The 25,432-nt window shown below is 46.7% G+C and overlaps 2 protein-coding genes across 6 annotated transcripts in view; one reads left to right on the top strand and one right to left on the bottom strand.

The window, feature by feature from the left end:
* The first annotated feature begins 1,801 nt into the window (after window positions 1-1,801).
* PSME3IP1 (proteasome activator subunit 3 interacting protein 1) lies at window positions 1,802-11,978 on the top strand. Of its 2 annotated transcripts, XM_039721163.1 has the most exons (7): window positions 1,802-1,947; window positions 2,134-2,232; window positions 3,994-4,115; window positions 7,993-8,126; window positions 10,082-10,146; window positions 10,261-10,304; window positions 11,245-11,978. In XM_039721163.1, the coding sequence occupies exons 1-7, from the start codon at window positions 1,818-1,820 to the stop codon at window positions 11,485-11,487; spliced, it is 837 nt and encodes a 278-aa protein (XP_039577097.1). In that variant the 5' UTR covers window positions 1,802-1,817; the 3' UTR covers window positions 11,488-11,978. The 2 variants fall into 2 exon arrangements, with proteins under 2 accessions (XP_039577097.1, XP_039577098.1); XM_039721164.1 differs by lacking the exon at window positions 10,261-10,304.
* Window positions 11,979-14,615: 2,637 nt separating this feature from the next.
* CPNE2 (copine 2) overlaps window positions 14,616-25,432 on the bottom strand; it is a 42,606-nt gene continuing 31,789 nt past the window's right edge. For 3 of the 4 annotated variants that reach the window (XM_039721158.1, XM_039721159.1, XM_039721162.1), the window contains 5 exons: window positions 25,014-25,068; window positions 20,732-20,783; window positions 19,698-19,831; window positions 16,070-16,306; window positions 14,616-15,205 (listed from right to left, as the gene is read on the bottom strand). In XM_039721158.1, the coding sequence (XP_039577092.1) occupies window positions 15,098-15,205; window positions 16,070-16,306; window positions 19,698-19,831; window positions 20,732-20,783; window positions 25,014-25,068 (586 nt within the window). In that variant the 3' untranslated portion in view covers window positions 14,616-15,097. Of the gene's footprint in view, window positions 15,206-16,069; window positions 16,307-19,290; window positions 19,425-19,697; window positions 19,832-20,731; window positions 20,784-25,013; window positions 25,069-25,432 lie in introns of all 4 variants that reach the window. The other variant, XM_039721160.1, reaches the window with a different exon arrangement.

The following is a 25,432-nucleotide window of genomic DNA, read 5'->3' as shown; positions in this document are numbered from 1 at the left end:
GGTTTCCAGCTTGAGCCACCTTCAGAAATTGCACTCAAAGAGCAAGTGTTCCATGCTCTCTGGAAAATGGCCTTAGGGTGGATTTTTTGTTAGATATTAAAAAAAGAAAGGAAAGTTTAAAGAAGATAAAATCACCAGCACTGAATCTGTCCTTCCTGTCCCCAGCTCTTAAGAGAATTCTTTTGTCTTAACTTCTTTTAGTATAAAAATGCATCCTTCTGTAACAAATATTTGTCCAGTGCTCTAACTTGGATTTTTCCTGAGACTTCAATTTTTTCATTTTTGTTACAAGGAATACCCTGCAAAATATCAGTTTTTATAAGGATTTCAGGACTTCCTGCAGGACTGATTCCTTGTGGTATGAAGGCAGGGTGATAAACAGGTTTCTTCCCTTATTTGGGTGACTGCATCCCTTCCTCCCTGGAAGAGTGACTGTCCTGGGGTCTCTTCTGTGCTGGAATGCAGGCAGGGTGAGATCCAAATGAGCAGCACTTGGCAGAACTGTGGGCACTCTGCACTCCTTAACCTGCTGCAGTTAAACCAGGGAGATAGTGAAGTAGAAAAAAGTTATGTTTGCATGTCTTTAAACGAACAGCTCTGTGTGTTGTGTTTATGTTGTACTGCTGTGTACAGTTTTGATGTACAGGCTTGAAACAAAAACCAGGCATTAGGGTAGCATGGAGCTGGCAGAAGAACTGTGGAAGGAGATACCTAGGGGTTGCAGAAGCAGTTTGTTTCATCCTGGGCTCAAGGACCAGGAGTTTCCTTGTTGGGCTGACTGCTTGGGGCATCTCCACCCTGTAACTCTGGAAGGAGATACCTAGGGGTTACAGAAGCAGTTTGTTTCATCCTGGGCTCACAGGTGTCAGGACCAGGAGTTTCCTTGTTGGGCTGACTGCTTGGGGCATCTCCACCCTGCAGCTGGTACTGAAAGCTTGAAGCAGAGGGTGGCTGCACTGTGTGGGGAGGGGCTGAGCCCTCTCCAGGGGAAGTGCTGCTCATTTCGAACCCCAGCTCTGGTTTAGCCCTCTCTCACTCAGCTGTTGACCTCCCAGCCAGTTTATATCCTGGGCCCAGTGTTGTGTGTCATGGTTGTGTGGAATGTGCCTTTGTTCAGCTCAGGACAGCTGTCCTGGCCATGCTCCCTCCTGGTTTCTTGTGTAGTGTGAGACACTGAGTCCTTGACTTAGGCTAAAACTGCAAGGCTGTTATCAGTGTTGCTGTCACACCAAGCCCAAACCACTGAGCTGTACCAGCTGCTGAGAGGTTTAGCTCTGTCCCAGCCAAAACCAGAAAAGTTGCTAATTTCTGAAATCTCACTGTTAATCACTTCTAAATACATGCACTCAACAACTGAGAACAGGCAAGCTTTCTCAAATTTTCATAGGTTGGGCAAAAAGAACTTGGGATTTGATGTTTTGCCATCATTTTATTTCTCTTCAGAACATAAGTGGAGGAACAGAAATAAAAGGATGAGAGTGTAGGTGATGGTGTTTAATTTTATTTTCTTTAAATATTTATTTAAGCAAAGTAAATATATTAAAACATGACTTTCAGAAAAACAGCCTGAGGCAGACAACTAGCAGGAAAGACATAATTATGAAAAAAGAGTGAAGAAGGAGGAAATAGATGATGCTTGTTAGTCCTGGCAGTTATGCAGCGAGTTTGTGTCTCAGTCAGTGCTCACCATGCAGTGTTCTTTAGAGAACTGAAGTTACTGTAAGGGCAGCAGGTCTGTTTCTCTGGATATTTAATAATCACTCATTGAAAAGCATAGTCAGGCTCCTGGTTGTGTTTTTAGGAGACACCATTCCACAATGGAAGGGGGAGATGGCACTGCTGACCTGGTGATTAACAAGAGGTTCGTGTCTGAAGCAGAGCTAGAGGAGCGACGGAAGAGAAGGCAAGAGGAATGGGAGAAGGTCAGGAAACCTGAGGACCCAAAAGGTATGGGCTGAATTCAGTAATTGCAGCAAAAAGAGCTGGGAATTTTTCACTCTTGTGGGAAATAGAAATTAAAAGTAATGGCTTTTTATATTCTATAATTGAAATGGTTTGTACATGAAGGAACTGAGAACTGTTGGTGGTTTAGTGTTCCTAACATGGTCTCCCTTGCTGATTTGTTCCTTTCAGAATGCCCAGAGGAGGCATATGACCCACGGTCGTTGTATGAAAGGCTCCAGGAGCAGAGAGAAAAGAAGCAGCAGGAGTTTGAGGAGCAATTTAAATTCAGTAAGTAGCAGCAAACTGCCTGTGTTGTATGCAACAGCTGTGCACGACTTCTGAGTAAAGGACATATCTGTGTGTTGTGTCTCCTTCTCTGAGAGGGAAACAGAGGCTTCAGGAGAGTGTTACTGAAATCCTGGATTTTTAAAGGAACATGTTCTGGACACTGAAGCAGCACTGCACACATGCAAAACTCAAAACGTGTTTGCAGTTATCAAGCTGCAAAGTGTTGAATACCAAGCTTATATTGCATATAAAATAAAAAACCCAAAAAAACTCCCAAACAAACTTGATAGCAATCTGCAAAGAAGTGGAAAAGTATTGTGGGTTTGTGACTCTTGAATCATGTTAGAGCACCTATTACATTTCCAAGCCATAATTACTTGACTAAAAGTGATTTGAGAGATAAGATTATGATTTGGAAGAAGTAAATTTACATGTTCTGAGTCTTTAGAAGTAGATGTTTGGCTCTTCTAATGAAATGTTTGGATTTCTGGTTTTATAGAAAAGCCCTTTGAAAAGTGGCAAGTACAGATAGCAGCATTAAAGCATTAAAGTCTCCAGCTGGACCTAGACGATTCTTTCCACCTAGAGAGTTTCCAGTAAACTTCAGTAGAAACTTTTGATCCCAGTCATTTCTGGTAACATGACTAAGCAATTCCTCCTGAAGGAGCCACCCAAAAATTGACTGCTGTCAGCCTGAATAGGAAGGGCTTCTGATAACTGTCTAAATGAATAGTTTTTCTTGGCCAGTTGTATTAGATCTGCAACTCCTTTGCTTTGGTAATCCAGGTACTGGACTGGGAAGTAGCCCTGAGAAGTAAACCCACCTCTGCTTTTAATGCAACCACAGCAGAAGATCAGATAGCAGCTAACCTGGAGAACAAAACCTGCTGCAGAGTGCCTGGGAGGGAGCCTCAATAAAACCTCAGCTCAAAGGACCTCAGTGGCTGCTCCTCTTAGTTTTCAAATGAGTCAGGCAGAAAATTAGATTAATTCATGTCACTTGCTTCAAAAAATGTCCTGGGTTTCACTACTTTTGCTCTCTGAAGGGATCCTCAGTAGTCGTAGTGAGTGCTACAAGTTACTGTTTAAAGATTTATGAATGAGCTCTGCATGAGCTGGAAGGAGCAGGGATTGGCTTTTATGAAGTAACCTCAAATAATCATTGATTTCCAGGGCTTTTCTGTCAGACACAAGGTTGCCAGTTATCAGTGTAAATGGATTTCCTAGTTTGCCCTCAAAGTGACTAGGGCTTGTCTATGTGGGTTGAAGATTAAAAATATGGTGTATTTTTAATACATGTAAAAGCCTAAAATATGGAATTAAACTTTAATGAGGACTAAAGGTGATGTTTGGGCTAAGATTTCTGATGATGACTACAAACAGCAAGATCTGGTCTTCCTGAAACATAATCTTTATTGTCATTCTAATTAAATAATTTGCTCAAGAGGCACTGAACATTTGCAGAACAGGAGATAAAAGACCTTCCTGCTGCACTAGTATGTACTGTCCTTAAAGTAGCATGTTTAGAAAGAATTTGGTTTTATTTGGAAATTAGGAGTTGTCTTGCTTCTACTTTCTTAAAAAATTATTCAACAGGTGTTTAATTAGGTAGGAATTGTTTGCTGTAAGAAAAGGTTTTTTCTCTTTTGAGGGAAGAAGTAATGTGGTTTTTTTAGTTATTGGTTGGTTTAAGAAACATTCAGAGGAGACAGACTTAGCCTTGGTGTCTGAAACCAACAAATTTCTTCTTTCTTTATTCAGAAAATATGGTAAGAGGCTTAGATGAAGATGAGACACATTTCCTTGATGAGGTTTCTCGGCAGCAAGAGCTACTAGAAAAGCAACGGAGGGAAGAAGAGCTGAAAGAACTAAATGAATACAGAATATCCTTTGCACTAAAATGGCTGGGGGTTACCTAGAGGAGGGTAAGAGTGGGCTGTAGTTTGTTCTGTCACTTGATATTCTTTTTATAAAGGTGCTTTACAGAATGTGTGTAGTGATACACTTTCAAAGTTTAGTGGTTTCATTGTAGCTTTGATAGACCCCTGCAATGTTTGATATTCCCCCCTCAACTCCCACCTCTGATACTTTTCCTTTCCTTCTCCCCTCTGCATTGTTTTGGGGTTTGGTTGTGCTTTTCTGGGGTTTGGTTTTATTCTGTTACTGAGGTAATGAAATACCATAACTTAGAAAGAGAACATAAAGAAAAAACAGTGCATTATTTCTAATATTTTGCTTTTATCTTATGGAAAATTACACACTGGTTTTTTTAACTGTATATTGCCTGATTTTAACATACCTGTTTGAAATAATGTGTGGATTGCTCTCTCTGTTATTCTTCTTGGAGTATTAGATACTTTGTCCCTTGCTGCTACCTTCAGGATGAGAAATTAAATAAATCTGTGCAGATGTGCTGACTTTCTTCTGGGAAGCCAGTGCCCATGGAGTCTTTGCTCCTTTGGGTAGTACACACTTGTAGGCAGGACTAACAGCAGGACAGCTTGGCTTTGCTGTTAAAGTTGCCTAATTTTCTTGTAGATATGCCAGAAAATCATATAGGATGTTTTTCCTCTCTAATTAGTGCCAATCAAGGGAAGTTGGAATGATTTCAGAATTTCTGTGCTAAGGAAAGTGTTGCTTTTTTGAGGTTTACTGAACCTATGCAGAATCTGATGGTTTCCTTGTCTAGATTGCTTTTGAGTTCTAGGTGAACAAAATACAAGTGCTCAGGGAAGCTTTAGTACAGATGAAAGAGTTTGTGGACACAAGGAGGTGACCAAAACCAGTCAGCAAATAAAACTGAATAGTGCTGGTACTACAGAGATTGGTCTTACCCTGTGTTAGTCAATGATTTACAATTTGGAGCATGTGTCTGTGAAGAACATCTCAATTAGCTCAGGAGTGTGTTTATGAAAAAGCAATCCTGATGCATTTTTTTAACTTCAGAAATAGGCTGCAGTTAGCTGATGGATTTGGAGTATTTTCTTGATTTGCTGGATCTATCCATGGGATATTCATGGGTGTATTTAGTTTTGGTGATGGCTGCTGGTGGGGCTGGCTGATCCAGGGTTGTGCAGTGTGGGATTGTGCTGTGGGAGCAGCTGACAGCTCTTGTTGTGTCATGTACATCTGGGTGAGCCATACCAGCCCTGAGGGAATCTGAAGTTGCCTTGAATTAGCCACACATCACACAGATCCCTGAACAGCCTGATCAGGATGTGCAAAGCATCTCACCTCAGTCTTTGCACTCAGTGGTATTGGTGGCTCTCAATCTGAAGTCTTACTGTAAAAATTAAACTTACTGCTGATGGAGTGGAGAAAGGGAGAATATATTTGCCTCATCTCATGAGAAAATCAAAAGTGTTGCCCATTTAATTTCCTCCTTAAAATTCTTTTTATTTAACCATAATAATATTTCAAGCAACCTCAGAGCAAATTGACTTGTGTTTGAAATTTTTGGTGGTGTTCTGAAATGCAACATGCAGATGGTTTTTGCTGCTGCAGGTTGTTACTAATGGTTTATCACTGCAGTGACAAAAACCACTGTGCTGCATCTATAGGTACTGTTTAAGTGCTCTTCCAAATTAATAAGAGGAATGTCAACCCAGTGGATTTCATTATTTGCTCTTTTTCCTGCTATAGCATTTAATTTAAGTTGCCCAGAGGTATTAATTTCATGGTAAAAACTGTGTCAATGTTCAAGTACAGAATTTTTTTTTTCCTTAAATTTTCAGGTTGAACAATCACAAAATTATACATCCTCAGGATAAATATGCCTTGGAATATTTAAATGTACTCTTGAGCATAAGGAATTCATATGCATGGATGAATAAGAATTTTTCTTTCTCCTGCATGAACAACTAGGTTGGTTTGTTCCTTACCTATCCAGACCCCCCTGTTCAGATAATGATTTACAAATATTTTTTAAGCCATTTCAAGAAGTATTTGAGAGCAAGATCAGCTTGTCTTTACTGCTATCTAAATGTAGGATCAGTCCCCCCTCCAAGAAGCTGGCTTTACTGCAGGACAGCTTGTTTAGTGCAGTTGATATTTAAGATTGAGAGGTTTGTTTCTAATGTTGTCTTCCTGAGAGGGAACACTTCTTGGCTGGCTGTAGCATTACATTTGCTAATGACAGCAGGATGTATAAAATACCTACTAAAAATGTGCTGTGCCTTTCTAGTTGAGGAGTTTTAGGAGAATGCCATCCTGGATGGAAGCTAAAAGCTTGTAATTTGGTATCTTTTAAAAGAAAAGCCTTTGAGTTCCTCAGTCAGGCTTAGAATATAACAAGGTAATGGACCTAAATGTGGCAGTTGAACACTGCAGTGTGTGGAAGAATTGTGTGGCAGCATCAAATCATCTTCAGCACGAGGAGCTCTCAGATGACTTCAGACAGCCACAGGATGGCACTCCTGTGCCATCTCAAAAATAGATAAAATTGAGCAGTGGTTTGGGCTGAAAGGACTTTTAGTTGGTGTAAGGAACAGTCTGGGTTCCTGCTGTTTCCTTAGGAAAATCAAATAATAAATGGCATCTGAACATTCCTGTCTGTAAAGTGATTGGAGACTGAGTGTCACTTCAAAGCAGAGTCTGTAAGTTCTTGATTTTCAGATGTTCAGTGGGGGGAAAAAGCTATGGCTTCAAATATATGTGCCATCAGTGTAAAATTCACTATATATGTCTGCAGTGACTGGGGCACCTGTGAAACTCCAGCTTGTGGAACTGTAGAGAGGAGAAACTATTAGAGCACTAGATTTGAGTTTATAAGCATGCTTTTAAACTAAGTTAATTTGCCTTTGCCTATGCAGTTAAAATTTTTGCAGAAGTTTTTGGTGACTTTCCTGGCACCTTGTCTACAAACAGGGTCCTTGACAGATTTCATCACACAAGGAGATGTGTTCAGTGTGTGCAGAGTGTGCCCTAATAAACAGAACCTGCTCCTTCTTATCCCATCTGAGAACCTGCTTAACCTTCCCCTCTTCTTTAGAGGTTTCAGCTGCATTCCACCTTGCTAACACTGTTTTAATCTACTTAGCTTTTCTGAGCAGTTGCAGTCTTTTTTGGGTGAATCTTGGACCACAGTTCCCCTTAATCCATGTCTCCTTCCCCTTGGGATTGGTGCTCAGACCAGCAGTAGAATCCTTGTGGTCCTTACAGAGGGATGAGCTGCAAAGGTGCAGTGCTAAAGACCAAACCCAAAAAATGGAGCTGTTCTGTCTTGCTAGGCTGAAATCTGCTGGGCTCAGCAAAAAGAGGGTTTGAGGAGTGCAAGTGAGTGCATATATTGCTACTTAGCTTTTCTGGTAAGGATTAGAGTGTGGAGCAAATTTGAATGACCAATGTGTTGATCCCCATAGAAGGGGAAGTACTGCTTTGCCTTTTTGGTTTGTTTTGGTCCAGCCTGACCTTTTTGCTGTTCTAAGGCCTTTAGGAAAAGGCAGGATGGTGGATATGTTCATGGGTGCTGGGTGGTTTGTGTTACACCTTTCTGGCTTCAGAACAGCAGCTCCCAGGCTGCTGCCTGGGTATCCTCACAGGGAGAGCTGGTCCTGCTACCAGAGAGAGCTCCAACCTCAGAGGGGAAAGAATCTTCTCTTCTGGCTGAGGCTACCAGCTCAATGTCATCACAAATAAGTTTATTTTGATAGAATATGTGAATGAACTTCGGTCACTGCTGTCAGCAGAGCTGGCTAAATATATCAGGGAGGAAATGTCTGTTCTCCCATTCCTTCCCAGCTGATCCTTAACCCTTAACACAGCACTCTCACTAAAGTGGGAGTCAGTATGGACCCAAAGAAGGAAACTGAGAAGAAATTGCCCATGAAGTCAGTGGAAAACAAGAACAAATTTTCTCAGGCAAAGCTGTTGGCAGGAGCTGTGAAACACAGAAGGTTAGTTTCACACTTCTATAAATTCATGAGGAACGGAACCCAGTTAGCAGTGTAAAGGGAGACAGGCCAAAACTGCCTCCAGAGAGTGAGGTGTAAACCTTAGCCCTAAAGAAAAAAGGGGGAAGGTATAAGAAAAGACCAGTCTTGTTTCTATAGGCTCTCACAAACTGTGGGGAAAAACATGAAGCAAATCAAATAGATAAGTGTGTGTAAAGCAAGTGGGCAGGATCTTCATCTTAGAGTGCCAGGCTTGGGCAATCCTGCTTGGGGTTTGAGGGAATCTATTTTACGTCTCTGTTTGTAGATATCAGTGTCACCTCACAAATGCAATTTCATTCAGGTTGCCTCATTTATCAGCTAATTTTACCTGTGTTTAAAGTAGATTGTTTTAATTGCTGCTGGGGACAGCATGGGGGAGACAAGGTTACAAGAGAGGAGCTTTGTGTGCCAGTTTGGTTCTAAGGATATCAGAGAAACTTCCCTCAGGGGTTTACACTGATACATCAACACCCTTTCCATCCCAGCTGGGTTTGTGATGTGCTTGCTGCTTTGATCCTGGCCTGCAAACACAGCTGCTGATGTACTACAGGTTGTGGAGAAACCAGGCATGGGGGACCAGACTTATTTCCCACAGATGAATCATTTAATAGTTAAGATGATTACTGACATCTCAAAATGCAGTGTGTTCCAATCATCTCAGGGAATGTGAGATTATTTTAGAAGCTTATCTTGTAGGGTGATGTTTAGCTCCCAGTACAGCAGTTAATTGCATGTCTGAAAACTGAAGTAAGCACTTCTACCACCTAATGTCTGTGGGGTTGGGTGATAGTTTGGGTTTTGGGAAGAGAGAAAAGAAAAACCCTGAGCTGATGACAAGCAGACAGTAATGTTGTTTTTGTCTTGTAACTAACAGTACTTAAGCCAGTAGGATGCAGAAAAGGAGCTGGCATGTGCTTAATGGTACTTCTAAAGTCTGCAGATGGCATCTGTTTAAGGAGAGCATCTTAACTGACATGTCAGTGCCACTGCAGACTTGCTTTGCAGTCTTCTATTTTTGCCATCTTATCTTTTATTGCAAAGTGGCCCAAAGCAAGTGTAGTGTGAGCTCAACATCTGCTCCCTGAGCTTTGTAATTTCCTGTAAAGGATGTATTACTATTAAAAGCTCTCTGCACAGAATAACCTTTCATCTGTCCTGCATGTTCTCATAGGGACAGAAAAGAGTTAATGCATGCTAATGCTCATGCTTCATCAGTTCATCCTGCTGAATCTGGGAAGCATTTGTTTATGTGGATGCCTTAGCATTGGGAGCATGCAGGAGTAGGGGTGGAAATCTCAGCAGCGACAGGGGGGAGCTATAGGAGCTCTGGAGAATCAGGAGTCCAAGTCATGCTCCTTTCTCCCAGTGCCACTTTGGACCCAGAAAGGACCTTTGTGGACACAGCAGCTCTGTCCATTGCTGTGAGGCTGTCTGAGCTAACTGGGTGCAAGATGTGTAGATGTTTTAGAGCAGGCTCTCTAGGTGCTTGAAGGAGGGGAAGGAAGCCCTGCAAGGGAAAAGCCATGGATGCTGGCACCAGCAAGTGTGGTAATCATGCACATGTGCAGGGCTGTGGCCATGTGGGTGTCTGAAGCTCAGGTGGTTATTCCCAGTCTCCTGTGGGGCACATCCTGCTGAGCAGGCAGCTCCAGGTTGCTGTGCAAGGGGTTTGACTTGAACTCTAGGAGGTGTGTTCCTTTCCCAGGTTAACCAGTGATACTTGTAGGGTAGGTGTTGATGCTTCCTTGGATCCTGCATGGTCCCCAAGGAGCCTCAGTTCATGGAAGATGGAAGTGGTGATGGTCATCAGGGGACCCTGCTGGCATTTGCTGTAGCATTTGAGACAGACGTGTAACAATGACTTCACAGTAATTAAGTGGTTGCCTATGAAGACACTCTTGTTATTTTTTCCACAGTTCAGATGGTGGTAACAGTGTCAAGAGGTTGAAACTAGACACTGACCACGAGGAAAAGAATCCAGGTATGTCCCAACTTCTGCGTGTGGGAAACTCTGTGTCTGTCACTGAACAGCAGCCAAGTTGGGGTTAAATCTCACAGAGGCTTTGCTTTTCTGTTCCTTCACTGGGCAAGACAGCACGGACTTTGGTTGGCACATTCCCTTTTAAAGCAGTAGAAATGGTAAGTGTGGGTGCTGACAGCCTTCATGGAAAACAGGTCCAGGGAACCTCTGCAGGTTATCAGGATGTCCCCTGCCCAAACCAGCCCTGACAGATGTTTGTCTTAAGTCTCCACAGATAGACTGTCCACCTTCCTTTGAGGGTTTATTAATCTGAAAGAGTTTAACCTGATAACTAATGGAATTGTCCTTAGGTGCATTTCAAGCCTAATGCTTGTTCTGTGGGCAGGAGTCATGGAGAGCAGATGATTCCCTTCCTCTTCACAGCAGCATTGCATGTATTTGTATACATCCACTTCAGATTTATGCTCTGAAGTGATTCAGTCCATCCTGAAATCAATTTGTTTCAGAAAATTGTGGGGAACTAGAAGAAAAATTAAGTTGTGTTTCAGCTTTAGCTGTCAGGGCTGCAATTGACTTGCTGTCAAGATACTCTGACACAAATGGGGTGAGCTGCAGTTGTGTAACGACACCCAGGGCGCTTCCTGAATCTCCTTCTGTTCAGTAAACTTTCAGAACAGCAGAAATAATTAATTAGCCATGGAAGATGGGAGATGTTGACTAGCAGAATGATAGAATAAAACTTTTTCTCAACTATGCTGTTATATTGCAAAAAAATACTCAATTACTCAAAGCAGAACCATTTATTCTTATTTAGTGGATTTGGTACTTGACAAGCATCAAACTGACAACTTTAGAATAAAAAAAATCTGTAATGCCAGCATACAGCTGGGCTTAAACTAGTGATGAGAAGAAAAAATCCCCTGAGGTAGCAAGTCCTTCCTGTCAGAATGCTTTTATTACAGCATTATGCTTTAATTAAATCCTGAAATCATCCCCTGCTTATGTGGGAAAAGCAGGTGAGTGACACGTGCCGCTTCCCGGGCTGATTGAAAACCCTTTCCTACACTCTCATTTGTGACTGGGGTTTCTGTTTTGCAGAGAAGCCCTCCTGTGTTCCCCTGGGGAGCAGCTCAGTGGGAGGCTCTGCCGTGCACTGTCCCTCAGCAGCCGTGTGCATTGGGATCCTGCCTGGCCTGGGCGCCTACTCGGGGAGCAGCGACTCCGAGTCCAGCTCGGACAGCGAGGGCACCATCAACTCCACTGGGAAGATTGTCTCTTCTGTCTTTCGTGGCAACAGTTTCTTTGATGGTCCATAACGAAATCCCTCCGTGTGTAATGTAGTGCAGAATATCTTCCAAAGCCCTGGTGGATGCTTGTTGCATCCTTCTGCCCCAAATATAATCTTTCTAGCTAACCTCTCAACTTTATTACACTCAGATACTCCTAAAGTAACTCATTATTTCCTCCCCAACTTTCCATTTCTGGGGTGCATACTGAGCCTGGAAGAAAAGCTGCCATCCTAAAGCAGAAGGCACACCTAACCATGTCACAAAGGTCTGAGGGTATGGAGGAGAGAGCTTTATCTTTTACAATTCTTATGGAAAGAATTATGTTGATTTAAGAAGTTTATACAAGACTAACAGGCAAAAAATAATCACTTGAAGCAGTGAAGTCTTGTAGAAGCAGCCATGTGTTCTGTTTTAAAATGTCATTTTTATTCTGTATTTGAAAAAATGGGGGCAGAACCAAATTTGAGCAGATGGTGAAGTGTAGATTGCCATGACACTGTAAAGAAGTTTTAGTGTTACATGATTAAAGACATTCTGAATGCATTTTTTTATCTCTGCCTGTGCCATTCATAATTGTTCTCATTCCATTAATCAATTTCTGCTCTACTCAACCAGCCATTCCCTCAAACCACCATCCAGGAGATGTGTAGGTCTGTTTCCCACAAAAGCAGAGGTGATGATGGAAAATTGGTCTGAGTGAGTTCACAGGAGCTGCAGCTGGCTTTTCTGCTCAAAGGCTGCTCCAGCACTGGGGCTTGACAAGTCGTGCAGCTTTTCAGCAGCAGTGTCCTGAAGGGCAGGAATCCAAAGCCAAACTCCTTTGTAGGGGAGTTGGAGAATTCCAGAAACAGGGCTGAGGGTCCATGCTCTTAATCTCAATGTGCTGGTGGGAGTTTGGAGGGTTGGAAGAGCTCAGCTCATCTGCTCAGGGGTGGAAGTGTCTGTGCAATCCTGCTCTAAGTGCTGCCCTTGTGAGACAGCAGCTGGTCAGTGTGTACCAAGGGGCACTCAGGGACTTGTGAGGCAGCAGCTGGGCTAAAAGCAGAGAAAACAAGGCCTGTAGTGGATTCATGCCTTGACCTGAGTGCTGAATTTTCCAAAGGAAATGCGGAGAGTTGTGCTCACAATGAAGCCATCCTTAGCCAAATATCCTTTCTGTTTGCACAGCTCTATTCCACAGACAGATCCTTACAAACAAACTGCAATTCCTCCCCTGCTCTGGGCTGCCTGGCACCTCCTGTGTTTGCTCCAGAGTTGCTCCTGCCTCTTCTCTAGCTACTGTAATTATGGCACTTTGAGATGGAAAATAAGCAGATTTTGTGCAGCTTCCCTAATGCTTTGCTTTTGGTGACTTTCATCTTGCTGAGCTATGGAATGAAATGGAAGTGGTGCACAAAAAAAAGCATGTTTTTTTTTATTAAAGTTGTATGGGCAAGAGCCTCAAGGAGTTGGTATGAGAGCTGCTGGTGTTCTTCCCTGGCATTAATCTAGATCAATGTCAGATGTCAGCATGCTGGGGCCATTTTCCTCAGTGGTATCTGGCACAGCTGCAGTCAAAATGCCTGATTTAGCCAGAAATTGATAGTGGGAGTTTCCAGCCAATTGTGGCAAATGCAGTGGTGGGCTGCAGGTGAGATGGTGTGTGTATTATGGTGTGTATATGGGGCTGTGCAAGGCCAGGAGGAGATGTTATCCAGGAAAAGCAGATGTGAGGGCCCTCTGCCTTTCTCCTGTTCCTAGAAGGATGGAACAGGACACTTGGGGAATGCCTTTGAGTCAGCTCTGCTGTTCTCAGGGCCTGGCTCATGTAAACAAACTGCAGAGCTATCCCAGCTCCTCACTCCATCTGTGGGTCCCATTTACCTTTGGACATCAGAAGCCATCTGACATTAAAATACTCCAGTGCAGGGAAGTGCAGAGTGCATGGGATAAATGAGACCTGAAAAGGGCAGCTGTGGCAGTAACCTTGCCCTGGGCTGCCAAAGCTGGAGACGAACTGGCTGTGGCTGGCTCCAGCACCTCTCATTCACTGGTGGATTTAGATCTGGTTTTTTGTTATTTTTAAGAAAAAGCCATGACTGCATAGTGTGTGCTTCATCCCCTCCCCAGGGACAGCTCAATAAACCACTCGTTGTCTGTGCTAGTTGTTAAAGTTTCAGCGAGGTGTTAAAAAAAACCCGACAAACCCCCACAAACACTCTACTAGCAGAAGAGTCTATGAGCTCCTGCAGCTGCGTGTGAGGTTCTCTCATGGAAATAAATAAAAAAAGATCATTTCCAAAGCCGCAGACTTCGATCTGGAAGCTGAGCTGGATACAGCATTATTTTTAAACAAGCCACCCTTCAAAGGCTGCTTCTCCCTTTGGAAAAGCGTGGTGTTGGTTGTTTATTTTCCCTTCCAGGAGGTTTTGCAAGGCAAAAATGTTTCTTGGAGCAGTCCCACCTCTCCCGAGGGATGGGGTCTCACCCAGGGCTGTGCTTGCAGCCCATTCACTGTGGGACAGCCCGGGGCTCTCTGTGCTGGTGGCAGCAGTGACAGCCACAAGGTTGCTGGCAGAGAGCACAAGCAGCAGCACAGCCTGTGCAGAAAGGGCTGCAGGCTTTGTATAGGGACAGCAACCTCCCACCTCTACAGCTTCCATTAGTGGGGAGGAGACTCAAGTCAAGTCTGCTTGAGTTTGGAGCAGGGCTGGTGATCCCTGCCAGATATTCAACAGCACACTCAGCTTCAAAAGACCTTAATCTAGTTAGGAGCAGCATAAAGCAGCAATTAGCACATTGCTGATGAGCAGCTCCAAGGAGCTGCTGGAGAGCAGGATTTCATTACCCAGCCCATCTTCTCCCAGGCAGCAGGGAGCTTTTGTTACTCAGACTTCGAAAATTTTCTAGAGTTGAAGCAGCAGTGAACCATGAAACTCCCTTTGATGGTTTGTTGTGGGGTCACCGGGGTTTTCCCAAGCACACAGACTCAGCTCAGGCAGGCATTAAGGGCCTGCTGCCCTCCCCAGGATATCCACCTTCTCTAAACCTCCCTCTGGAATGCTGCTATTGACAGTGGGGCTGATCCTGGGCACAGCCAGCAGAGAACTGAGGGACCAGGACAGGCCCTGTCAGGATGACTCCAAACACCCAGCACTGCTGACAGTGTGAGCCACTCCCAGACCTTCCCATCTAGGAGACTCTTGTTTTAAATGTCCAAGTTTCTTTATTAACCTGAGTATAACAAATATAACATGTACACAGTATAAAAATGAACACAAAACCTGACAGGTGTACAGGTACAACACAAATACATGAACTATACAACAACCAGTTCATTGAATGATAATATATTAAGCATTTCATTGCTTGGAAAAAGCAAGTTTTGATCATAAAAATTGTATTCTGTTCCACTGAAATTATACAAAGTACATTCAATACTGAAAAGTGACTCAACAGAGCAGGACCAAGGCATGGCCTGGCTGCCTAGTGTTACCTTGGGCCAAGACTGTACAAAATGAATCCAGACACTGTGCTGGGATGCGTCTTAAGAACTTAGCAATTAAATTAAGAAGTACAAAGTGTTTCAGGGAGGGTATTCTTCTCTTAAAAGCATGTGGAACGTGCTTTTGGCAGGACCAACAGGCTCCGGCAGCATGCAGAGGGTGCAGCCTGGCACAGCTCTACGCGGGCTCCGAGTTGATGGGTGGCAGGTTTTGGTGCTTGAAGTACTGCACGACTTGCTGGGGCAGCTCTGCCAGCACAGCTTTGGCCAGGGTCTCCTTGGGGACCTGTGAGCCAAAGGGAACCAACAGCAGTGTTAGGACAGCCACAGGGGACTGACTGAGCAAACACGGCTGGGCTGGCCCCAGCTCCAGATCCTGGCATTTCACTCAATACCCACTAGAGTCTATTGACAGCCAGCATTTTATACACCAGGGATTATTATATTCTATACTACCCTTCCCTCCAGGAGAGAATTCACTGGTACAGTGGAGTAAAACCTGGGTAGGTCAGAAAAAACAGGTGTGGGTGGCAGGAGGTGAAACAGAAAGATACTGATTAATTGCAAAGAAGGGGGAGATAAGCACAAGCTCCATCCTTGGCAATCAATCCCGTGCCAGCAACAGCCTCTGTCCCAGAGCTGTCTGCTGGATGATTGCAATGGGCTCATCCCACAGAGGGGATGTGCGGGGCCAGTGCCACCACTGCCCCTCCCTACAGGGGATCAGGGGGCATGGGCTCCTTCTCAGGACAATTCAGCATGAAGCCCTTGGTGTGGCACATCAGGGGTGCTGCATGAGGCCTGAGTGGGAGTCACCAAAACCAGCACAGGGCTGTGGCAAAGGGCATGAGCCCAGTGGTGCCACACCCTGCTGCAGGAACCCAGATCCTGCTCTGAGTCACTGGCTTTTGCTCCCACCTGTGACAATGGCAGGGGATGGAGAACATGGCAGGCTCAGGTGGAACCCACTACAGGTCAGCAGAGCAGTCACCCCTGCCTGCAGTGCTGATCTGTGTGATCCACGCAGAGCACCCCTGAGGCTAAGACAGGCAGGTACCTCTTGCCTCTGCCTCTACCGTGGCTGTTCCACTTCCAGGGTGATTCCAGGTGCGAGAGCCCCTGGGATCAGCTCCCCTCTGCCCCGACTCACGTTGCGGAAGTTGCGGAAGGGCACGAACTGGACGATGTCGCGCACGGCCTCCTCGCCGGTGTGGGAGTGCAGCACCCGGCTGTCCCCGTCCAGGAACTCCATGGCAGCAAAGTCAGCGTTGCCCACGCCCACGATGATGATGGACATGGGCAGCTTGGACGCCTGCACCACGGCGTGCCTGGTCTCGTCCATGTCGCTGATCACCCCGTCCGTGATGATGAGGAGGATGAAGTATTGCTGTGGAGGGGAGGGCACGGGGTCACACCCGGTGGGATGCCAGTACACCCTCACACCACAGCTCTGAGTGGCCAGGGTGTCGAGGGGTGGCAGGTCCCCATGGGATTTGGGGGATTGAGCTTCACCATTTCCCAGCTCAGCTGGCATCATGGCCTTCAGCAGAATCCAGAAATTCAGGTGTTCCTATTCCCCCCTGCTTTTTGAAAGATCTTGAACAAACAATAAACCAGCTCTCACTCCAAAATATTTTTCTGAATTACTGATTTACTGTACTTAATGAAGAAAAAAAAAATCAACTTCCAAACTGTACAGGATCTCTGTCAGGGCCAGGAGGAATTCAGGGTTGGGACAGCTGGGAAATGAAATCTCCCTCTGCCTGCACACAGTGGGGTGTTTTTTGGGGTGCTCCCATCAACATCTCCCTGCTCTGATGGGAGCATCTCCTGTACTGCACTGCCAGGCTGTGGGGCCATCCCGTGCTCAGGGCTTGTCCACCTCCTGTGCAAAGCCATGGCTGTGGGATGCACTGAGGGGGATGCAGAGGATATCAGCAAGCTGGGGCACGACAGAGCAGCAGCATTAGAAACTGCTCCCCTTCCCTTGGGACAGGCCAGTCCTGCAGAGCTGGGGTAGGATGGACAAACAGATGGACAGATGGTCCTGCTGGACTCAGCTCAGCAAACCTGGAGCATGTGGACCCCCCAAAATCTCATCTTCTCCATCTCCAGGGAAAGTAATAGCTCAATTTTGGCATATTACAGAGCTTGTCTGTGTTGGAGAAATGACGAAAACAAGCACTTAAGAGCATTAAAGCCCTTTGTTCCTCTCCTCATTCTTTCCATTTCCTCTGAAAACCACTAGTGCAGCATCCTGGAAAAGCATAGGAAGGAATGCTGCCCCAAGCCTGTTTTTCTGGTCTCCCTCCAGCCCTCATCCCCTGAAACCTTCCCTAAGCTTCATCCACTCTTGATGATCTGCAGTGCTAAACTCCAGGTACTAACAAGGCTGGGTAGAGCTTAAACACAACCTGAGGACACGGGTGAGGAGATTTTCCCAAGCCAGACCCTTCCCCACTCCAGCCCCTTCTGATGCATTAACCCTGCCTGCACAGCACAGTCCAGGGCTTCGTTTTTATCTAAATATGAACTTTTGAGAGCAAAACATGGTGAAACATGAGTCTGCAGAGCAGGACTGCAACATCTGGGTCTGGAGGACAAGACTAAACTTCAGGAGAGGACCTGCACTGGTCATGACTGGGAGCAGGACTTGGACCTCGCCCCATCTGGGAACCAGTACAGGAGGAAGAGTACAAAACCTTGAGGGGAGCAGCTGATAATGACTTTCAGTGATTCTCCCTTTCCCTGCCTGGCCTCTCTGCTGGAAACATGGAAAGGGTTATTTCCTTTTGTTCCCTTTTTTTCTGTGAAATCCATAATAGGATCTGAGAAAAATGCTGGAAAGTATGCAGAAAAAGGGGTGGGGAGGCAGAGCTTGTCAAATGTTTATCACAACATATTTCAGAGGTCAAAAGAAGTAAGAGTTGATGCTGGGGATCAGCCTCAAAGCCCAGGGGCTGTTGTAGGGATGATGAAGCAAGGGACCAGGAGGCACTGCTGGAGAGCATCAGTGGGAGATTCCCCAAGGAGCAGTGACAGTTTTGGTGGTGTCAGCAAATGACAGCAGGACAGGAGTGCTGGTGGCACGTCCAGGCTCCAGCTGCAGTACTCAGGGTGGCACCTCTGCCAAGCCACAATCAGAGCTGCTGGTGCACAGGGACCAGGCTATGGGGTCCATCACACACCAACCAGCAGCACCTGCCTCCTTTCTCCTCTTTTTCTTGTTAAAATGGCTGATCTCTGCATCCACCTGGGCTCCTGGGATGGTTCCCAATCCATTTGTTAATGATACCAGCAGGACTTGGAGGGATTAGGCAGCACTGAACAGCATGAGGTAAGAAAAGGGGCAGTTTGGATGCAGTGACCCTGCTGGAAAGGTGAGTTTTAATTCCCCAAAGCTTATTAATACTTCCCCAAGAGTCAAATGGTGTAACACCCCTCTGTCCCTCCCCCAGCCCCAGGATGTTTTAGTCTCCCATCCCTTAAGAGCTGAGGGCTGTGTTTGTGATCTATGTTGCTATGGAAAAACTAGGAGGATTTTTGGTTTTATTTGAAATGCTGGGAGCAGTGAGAGCAGGAGGAAGAGGAGGGCAGGTTCAGGCAGCCCCTGGAGCCGTCAGCACCAGGGGTGGCTTTGATGCACGAGCTGAGGATGGGATGGAAGAGGAGAAGACCCCGGGGGAGTGAGATCCCTCATCAATAACGCTTTGTGCTGCCAAAAAACCACCCGAGCCAAGCCAGGCTTGCCTCTGACGGCACTATTAGTGCCCATTATTTAAAATCTCCCTTGATTAAACTATTAGTGCCAGCAGAGGGGTGCAATTTGCATACGATTAGCGCCTCTGCTCAGTGCTGAGCCCGTGGGCTCTCCCTCCCCCACTGACAGCGACACAGAAAACAAAAAAATGAGGAGCGACCTGGATCTGTGCTGAATTAAACCAAATTCAGTATTTCCTTTTGCCTGGAGCTGGGAAGAGCAACAGCACTCACAGCAAGGCTGGAAAAGGTCCTCGTGGGGAACAGGTTTTGAGTGTGATCCTGCTTTGCTCCAGGCAGGAATCAGGGAAGCCTCCACCCCAACATCTCCTGCCATGAAACTGCTGATGCCCAAGCTGACCTGTTCTGGCCAGCAAAAGCCAGAGGCCAGATCTGCCATCCTCCATTGGGCAGCCTGCTGCTGCAGGGAGCCAAGGGAGCTCTATCTTGCAGACTTCAGGTGCTCTTCACACCCCTAAGAGGACACCTTGGTCACCACTGGCATGGCTGGACTCACAGAGAAGGGAAAGACATGAACCCAGCTGAGGCTTTGTGCTCCCCTGCCCAAAGCCATCAGGATTGCCATCACATCATGGGATCTCATGGACTTACCGATGCAGTTTCCTGTTGGGTGGCTTGAGCTGCAAAACGGGCCACGTGGTTGATGATGGGGGAGAAGTTGGTGGGTCCATAGAAGCGGATGTGGGGCAGGCAGGCAGAGTAGGCTTGGACAATGCCCTCCACACCTTCAGGGAAAGCAGAGAAACAGGCATTACAGAGTGTCACAACGCGGGACCACAGCAAGCCCAATGAGGAATCATTAGCTCATGCTGTCATGGAGCTGAAGTCAGATCTATTCCCCCCACTTCCTGCCCGACTCATCCCAAATTTCTGAATATCCAAGCTTTGACAGCTGGACTCACAGAGAAGGGAAAGACACGAAACCCAGCTGAGGCTTTGTGTTCCCCTGCCCGAAGCCATCAGGATTGCCATCACATCATGGGATCTCATGGACTTACCGATGCAGTTTCCTGTTGGGTGGCTTGAGCTGCAAAACGGGCCACGTGGTTGATGATGGGGGAGAAGTTGGTGGGTCCGTAGAAGCGGATGTGGGGCAGGCAGGCAGAGTATGCTTGGACAATGCCCTCCACACCTTCAGGGAAAGCAGAGAAACAGGCATTACAGAGTGTCACAACTCGGGACCACAGCAAGCCCAATGAGGAATCATTAGCTCATGCTGTCATGGAGCTGAAGTCAGATCTATTCCCCCCACTTCCTGCCCGACTCATCCCAAATTTCTGAATATCCAAGCTTTGCTCTTCAGTCACTTTGCAGTGGGTCCTCAGACCTTCTGTGGTAGACAAGCTCTTGTAGTACCCACAGCCAATGAAAGCATTTGGTGGAATTGTGAAAAAAATATCAGAATCAACCAAGGAGGAGGAGGAGCAAAAAGAAAAGCAACTCCTGGTCTCTGAACATAACAAAAAACCAGATAGAGAGATCAGGGTAGCCCTTAGCACTTAGGATTTGAGCAGTCCTTCAGCCATCACTGTGAGCAGCTATCAGCTGCTAAATGGAGCGTTCAGTCTGAATTCCCCATCTGCTGAGCAGGCCTTGTGTTCCTTGCAGCCTTGCTGGGCGAGCAGACGGCTGGTAGGACACACCAGACAGCAGAGCGAGGGCGGATTTTACACACTCTGAATCCAGTTGCATCTTACCCTGGGCCTTCCTACACACCCCCAAATTTTCTGTGCTTTCCTCTGAGTGTGCCTTTAGCATGTGCCCTGCTTCATTGTTCATGTCTGTCTCTGAACATGCCTTGAAAAATCCCCATGATAAATAATCAGGGAATGATTCAGGTTGGAAGGGACCTTAGGGATGATCTAGTGCCAACCATGCTGACATGGGTGGTGATGCCACTCACTAGATCAGGTTGCTCAGGGCCCCATCCAACCTGGCCTTGAACATATTCAGGGATGAAGGAGTTACTGAAGAAATGCAGAGGAAGGACAGAAGGCATCTAAGGACTCCTAAAGGCCTGGCGGATGCTTACCTGAACAGAATGGATTCCTGGGATTGAAATTAATGGCAAACTCATGGGATACCTGTGGAGAAGAAAAGACCCAAATTAATCTGGAGGGCCAGTGCAGGGCAGGCAGCTCACTAACAGTTTAGCTGATACTGCAGGGCTGGTTTCAGTGTGATGCTCCCCTGGAGCAGAACCAGGTGGCCACAGAGTTATGGTCCACATGACTGCTGGGTCAGTGACACTTCCAGCCCTCTGCTACCCAAACAGCAAACACAAACGTGGTCAGGGCTGAGCAGCACTTGAGGATGAACCAGTTCTCCAGTGGCCCTATCATGCAGCCTCCTGAAATTATCACACCATACATTCGCCCACAGTTATCAAAGCAGGTCTGTCCACATGGCTTCCTGCTGGCTGCCCAGAGGGGAAGCAGGCAGAAGGGATGCTCTCAGCCAGCTCTGCCATCTCACCAGTCACTAGGAGAAATTACTTCATCCTGTTGCAGGTTTTAAAGAGAGAAAACTCAAACTCATCGCAGGGAGTGCCATCAGCATCTGGCAGCCCTGGCAGCATCTCCATTCCCCATCCCTCTGCACGAGGATGATGCAGAAGGAGGGAAGAAGACACTGCATGAGCTGTGCTGAAGACCTGGTCTGGCATGTCAGGTACAACAGCAAACCAGCAGTTGATTAACCTCATCCTCTGGGTCAGCATGAGGGTGAAAGGCAGTGTGGCAGAGGTGATGTGAAAGCTTGGGTGTGATGGACAGCAAGTCCCAGCACAACCTGAGCTGGTTTTCATTGCCTATGAACCCATCCTTGGATGTGTGAACAGCACATCCAAGACCCTTTAGCTTTCCACCACCTCCTTTCAAGCTTTCAGAGGGAGGTGGTCTTGCAAAAAGATCTTGTGGCAAGAGCAGACAGCCCCCACACCTTGGTGGGCAGCAGCTGCTTTGAACCTGTCTCAGCCAGCACAGAAAGCTCAGCAGCCCAGCTGCAAGAGAGGGCTCCTGGCTTCCAGTATGAACCTTTCCAGTGCTGCTGTGGGTCAGCAGCCTGATTGTGGAACAGCCACCAGATATGTGGGCTAGACATTCCTCACTCTGCTCCCAGCAGTTTAGGCACTCTAAGAAGCAAACAGAATCTCAGGAGCATCAAGGATGTGAAACTGCCTCTTCCAGCATCTCTGAAAGTTGAAGGGGTGATTTGTGCCTTCAGGCCACCAGCTCAAGGACTCTGAAACAAAAAGCTCCCACCCTGTTCGTGCCAGCGTTACAAAACAAGGATATTGTCTCCCTCTCGGAAGGGTGGAGGATTGCTGAGCTTTTCAGCAAGGGAATTGCTCTGGGACACACATATTCCCAATGCTGGCAAAACCGAGTGTCCTCCAGAGCTGTCTGAAGCCAGAGTCCTCCCGAGGCTGCAAACGCAACGCCTCTGATTCAGACTTTCCAGTTATGCTGGGCATTGTGTCGAAAGCTGCAGAAACTGTTTTTACAAGAGGCTGTGGGGTGGGAAATAGCAACCAAACAAAAGTAAAGTCAACCAAAAGTCTTCCCCATGCTGCAAAGCCGATGGGCTGCCTGACTGGTGCCCCAGCACAGGCTGCTCAGGTCTCTGCAGGCCTGCAGAGCACCACCAGAAACATTCACAGCCACCAGGATAGACACAAGCTGAATATATGGCTGTGTTTTGCATATACCTCTTCTCACAGAAGCCTTGATTTTGGGCTATATACCCAAATTCAGTTGACTTGAGGTTGTAATGGGCTTGCTTTTTTTATTTTAGAAGATGTTCAAAATTCTGTCATGAGTATTTATAGATAAGGCAGGCAGAAATATTTCCATGTTTTGCTCTGCAAAAGAGGGGTTTGTCTTTCTTTTAAGAAGCAATGAAATGATTTCAAGCTGTGCTCCTCACTGTCTACAGAGCAGAACCCCTACGTGGCAGAAGTGTTGCAAAACCTTCTCTGGAGTTTTTATGAATTTTACATATGTACATATAAATATATATCTATATATACATATCTCCTAAAATAATCAACAGGAGGGCTTCAAAACAACAAAAAACTTAAAATAAAGGATGTCATTCCCTATTCAGCTGGTACTTTGAAAACAGTTTCTGTGGAGTCCAGCTAAATGTACATGGAGCACCTACAGGCATCCCATTCCCCAGTAACTCACAGGGAGACACTTTTGAACCACCCCAAAGGGTAAGACCAACCTCACAGAGGGTTCTCTGCCACCCCTAGAAGGAATCCCACTGCTGCCATGACTCAGTTTGCTGATATACTTATATATAGAAGGCAAAAGGATGGAAAGCCTTGGAGATTACACATCAGTCAAGCCACCAGCTTCCTTTGGCTGATCCCCTTTCCCAAATCCAGGTGACCGGTGTGGCTCCAACATTTAGAATCCCCCTCCCTGCTGCTGCTTTGCCTTTGCTCATCCCCCAGAAAGCAGAACCCATCTGCTCCCCTCTCCTGTTCCCTGCTAGGAAACCACTCGAGGCTCTCTGCAGAGCTGTTACACGGCAAGATGTTCTTTGACATTTCCAACGCGACTTTTGTGTGCGAAACATCTTGCTCCGACGGGCGCCTGAGAAGCGTTGGGGAGCCATGGCAACGGGAGCACAAAGCACCATTTATACCTCTTGTAACTCTTGGCAGTCTTTACTCGGGTCTGTGGGTCCCTGATTTCTGTCCACTGTCACACAGGGTGCAGGATTTCATGAAGAGCTGATGTTTTGGCTTTGAAATTACCCAATGAGCCTTGATAGCCAAAAAATCTTTGATGAGTGAGTGGAGCCAGTGATGCTTAGAGCTGGGGAGAGAGGAAGCCCCAAGCTGGAGGGAAATGCACCAGGGATGCCCCCCCTGATAATATGAGACAACTGATGGGTCATGGGTGACCTGTAGGCATGGCCCAAGCACCTGGGGAGGAAGAAGCTGCTCCCCATTAAGCTTAGAGATCATTCTGGGGGAAAACAAGGTGTTTTTTCTGGTAGCTTTTACAGAGCATCTCCTGGCCCACAGAAAGCTGCAGGAGGCACGTGCACAGCCCCCAGCCCTCATCCTCAACCCACCTCCAGTCTTGCCAGAAAGGCTGTTTCCAACCCAGCAATGCCCTTCCTGTGGGCACTGACTCACACACATGGGCAGCAGAACAGGATGCTCCCCGTGATGATCCTGAGCTGCCGTGCCCTTTCCGTGCCTACTGCACTTGCCACTTTTCTCCCCAAGTAATAAATCCCTGTCAGCAGCTGGCTCTTAGACCTTGGAAGCTGCTTACCTAGATTTTCCCAACAAAAGTGATAAAGTGACAGACCAGAGACATTTGCAGGCCAAGGAGATGAATCAGCTCCAAAGTGCACATGGAGGGATCTCCTTCTGTGGCTGGCAAACAGCAAGAGCTCCCACTTGAGTCATTCTGGCTGCTGGGAGGGCAGAGAAAAGCACAAAGCCGGAGCGGGCAGGACATCCCCAGCCATGAGGGCTGGCAGTGAGGAGCTTCCCAGCCCAGCTCCCAGCTGCTCATGACTTACGTGCCCCACTGTGCTCAGCCCAGAGCACAGCTCCCCTCCCACAGAACACAAAGGGCTCGCTGGGATCCAGCTCCAGCCTGAAGCTGGGAACGCCTCAAGACCAGTGAGCAGAAAGAAAATGCACACGAAGGGCGTGAGCAAAGAGCGGCCAGAAGACCCAGCCAGTAATTAATGATGGTGGTGTCCCAGCACATTGTCTCAGCCGTGAGAAGATGCTCCCCATCTGCCAGCCAGGCTGCAGGAACAGCCCCATTCCCTGCCCTCCAGGGGAGCAGGATGTGCAGCTCAGCCCTTGTAAGACCAGTGTCTAATCCTAACCCAAAGATCAAGGTGGATTTTTGGGAAAGTTCCTCTGCTTCATTCCCTGCAGGCTCTGCCTGTGCAACATCAAATCAAGGCTCCCTAGCTCCCAGCCCCCTTCCAGACTTAGCTGCCGTCTGACACATTCATCCAGAGGCCTTTTCCCTTCCCCAGAACTGTTCCTGCCTTCTGCCAGGAAAATGAATCAAAGCCTGGCTCTGCCTATTAATGCCAGGGAGCTGCTGCTTTCATGCCAGTGCAGAATGAAGGAATGGGCTGTTTATGCCCCATCCCGGCCTTGTTGCCCACCCACACTGACACATCCCACTGGCTGAGATTCCACATTTGCCCATTCCCCCTCTCCCCAGCAGCTTTTCCCTGACCAAGCCCTGGCAGTTCTGCTCCTGCCAAGGCAACATCAGGACAAACCCATCTCAAACACTCAGGAGGCCACAGCACTTCACCTTCCAGTCTGGCGGGAGCTGGGCGCCGAATCCCAGAGCAGGAAACATCTTGTCCCTAAAGAGGAGGAGGAAAACATATGGGTGTACTGACACACACAAAGCAGGCTTGCACAGCTTCTCCCAAAACATACAGAGCTTGTAAAATGGGAGATAAACATTCTCAAGAGAGAACAGATATTCCCCCTTGAATTTGATCTTTAGAGAAAGAAGAGTCCAGCTTTGTTCTGTTTCCCATAGAGACCAGGAGCATCCTCTTGCCCAAACACATGCGTCTCTTGCAGGCATGTAACCCTGGAGATTTTAAAAAGTGAGCAATCCATTTTGGTCACAAAAGCCATCACAGTGAGAGCAACAGACTTCTGTTTTGTTTTCTCTAACAATGTCTGAGATGATATTTTTTTGGTATTTTCTCCACTCCT

Source organism: Passer montanus, unplaced genomic scaffold (assembly GCF_014805655.1).
Source record: "Passer montanus isolate IOZ18808 unplaced genomic scaffold, ASM1480565v1 scaffold45, whole genome shotgun sequence".
NCBI lineage: Eukaryota > Metazoa > Chordata > Aves > Passeriformes > Passeridae > Passer > Passer montanus.
This window is presented reverse-complemented; position numbering and strand designations above follow the sequence as displayed.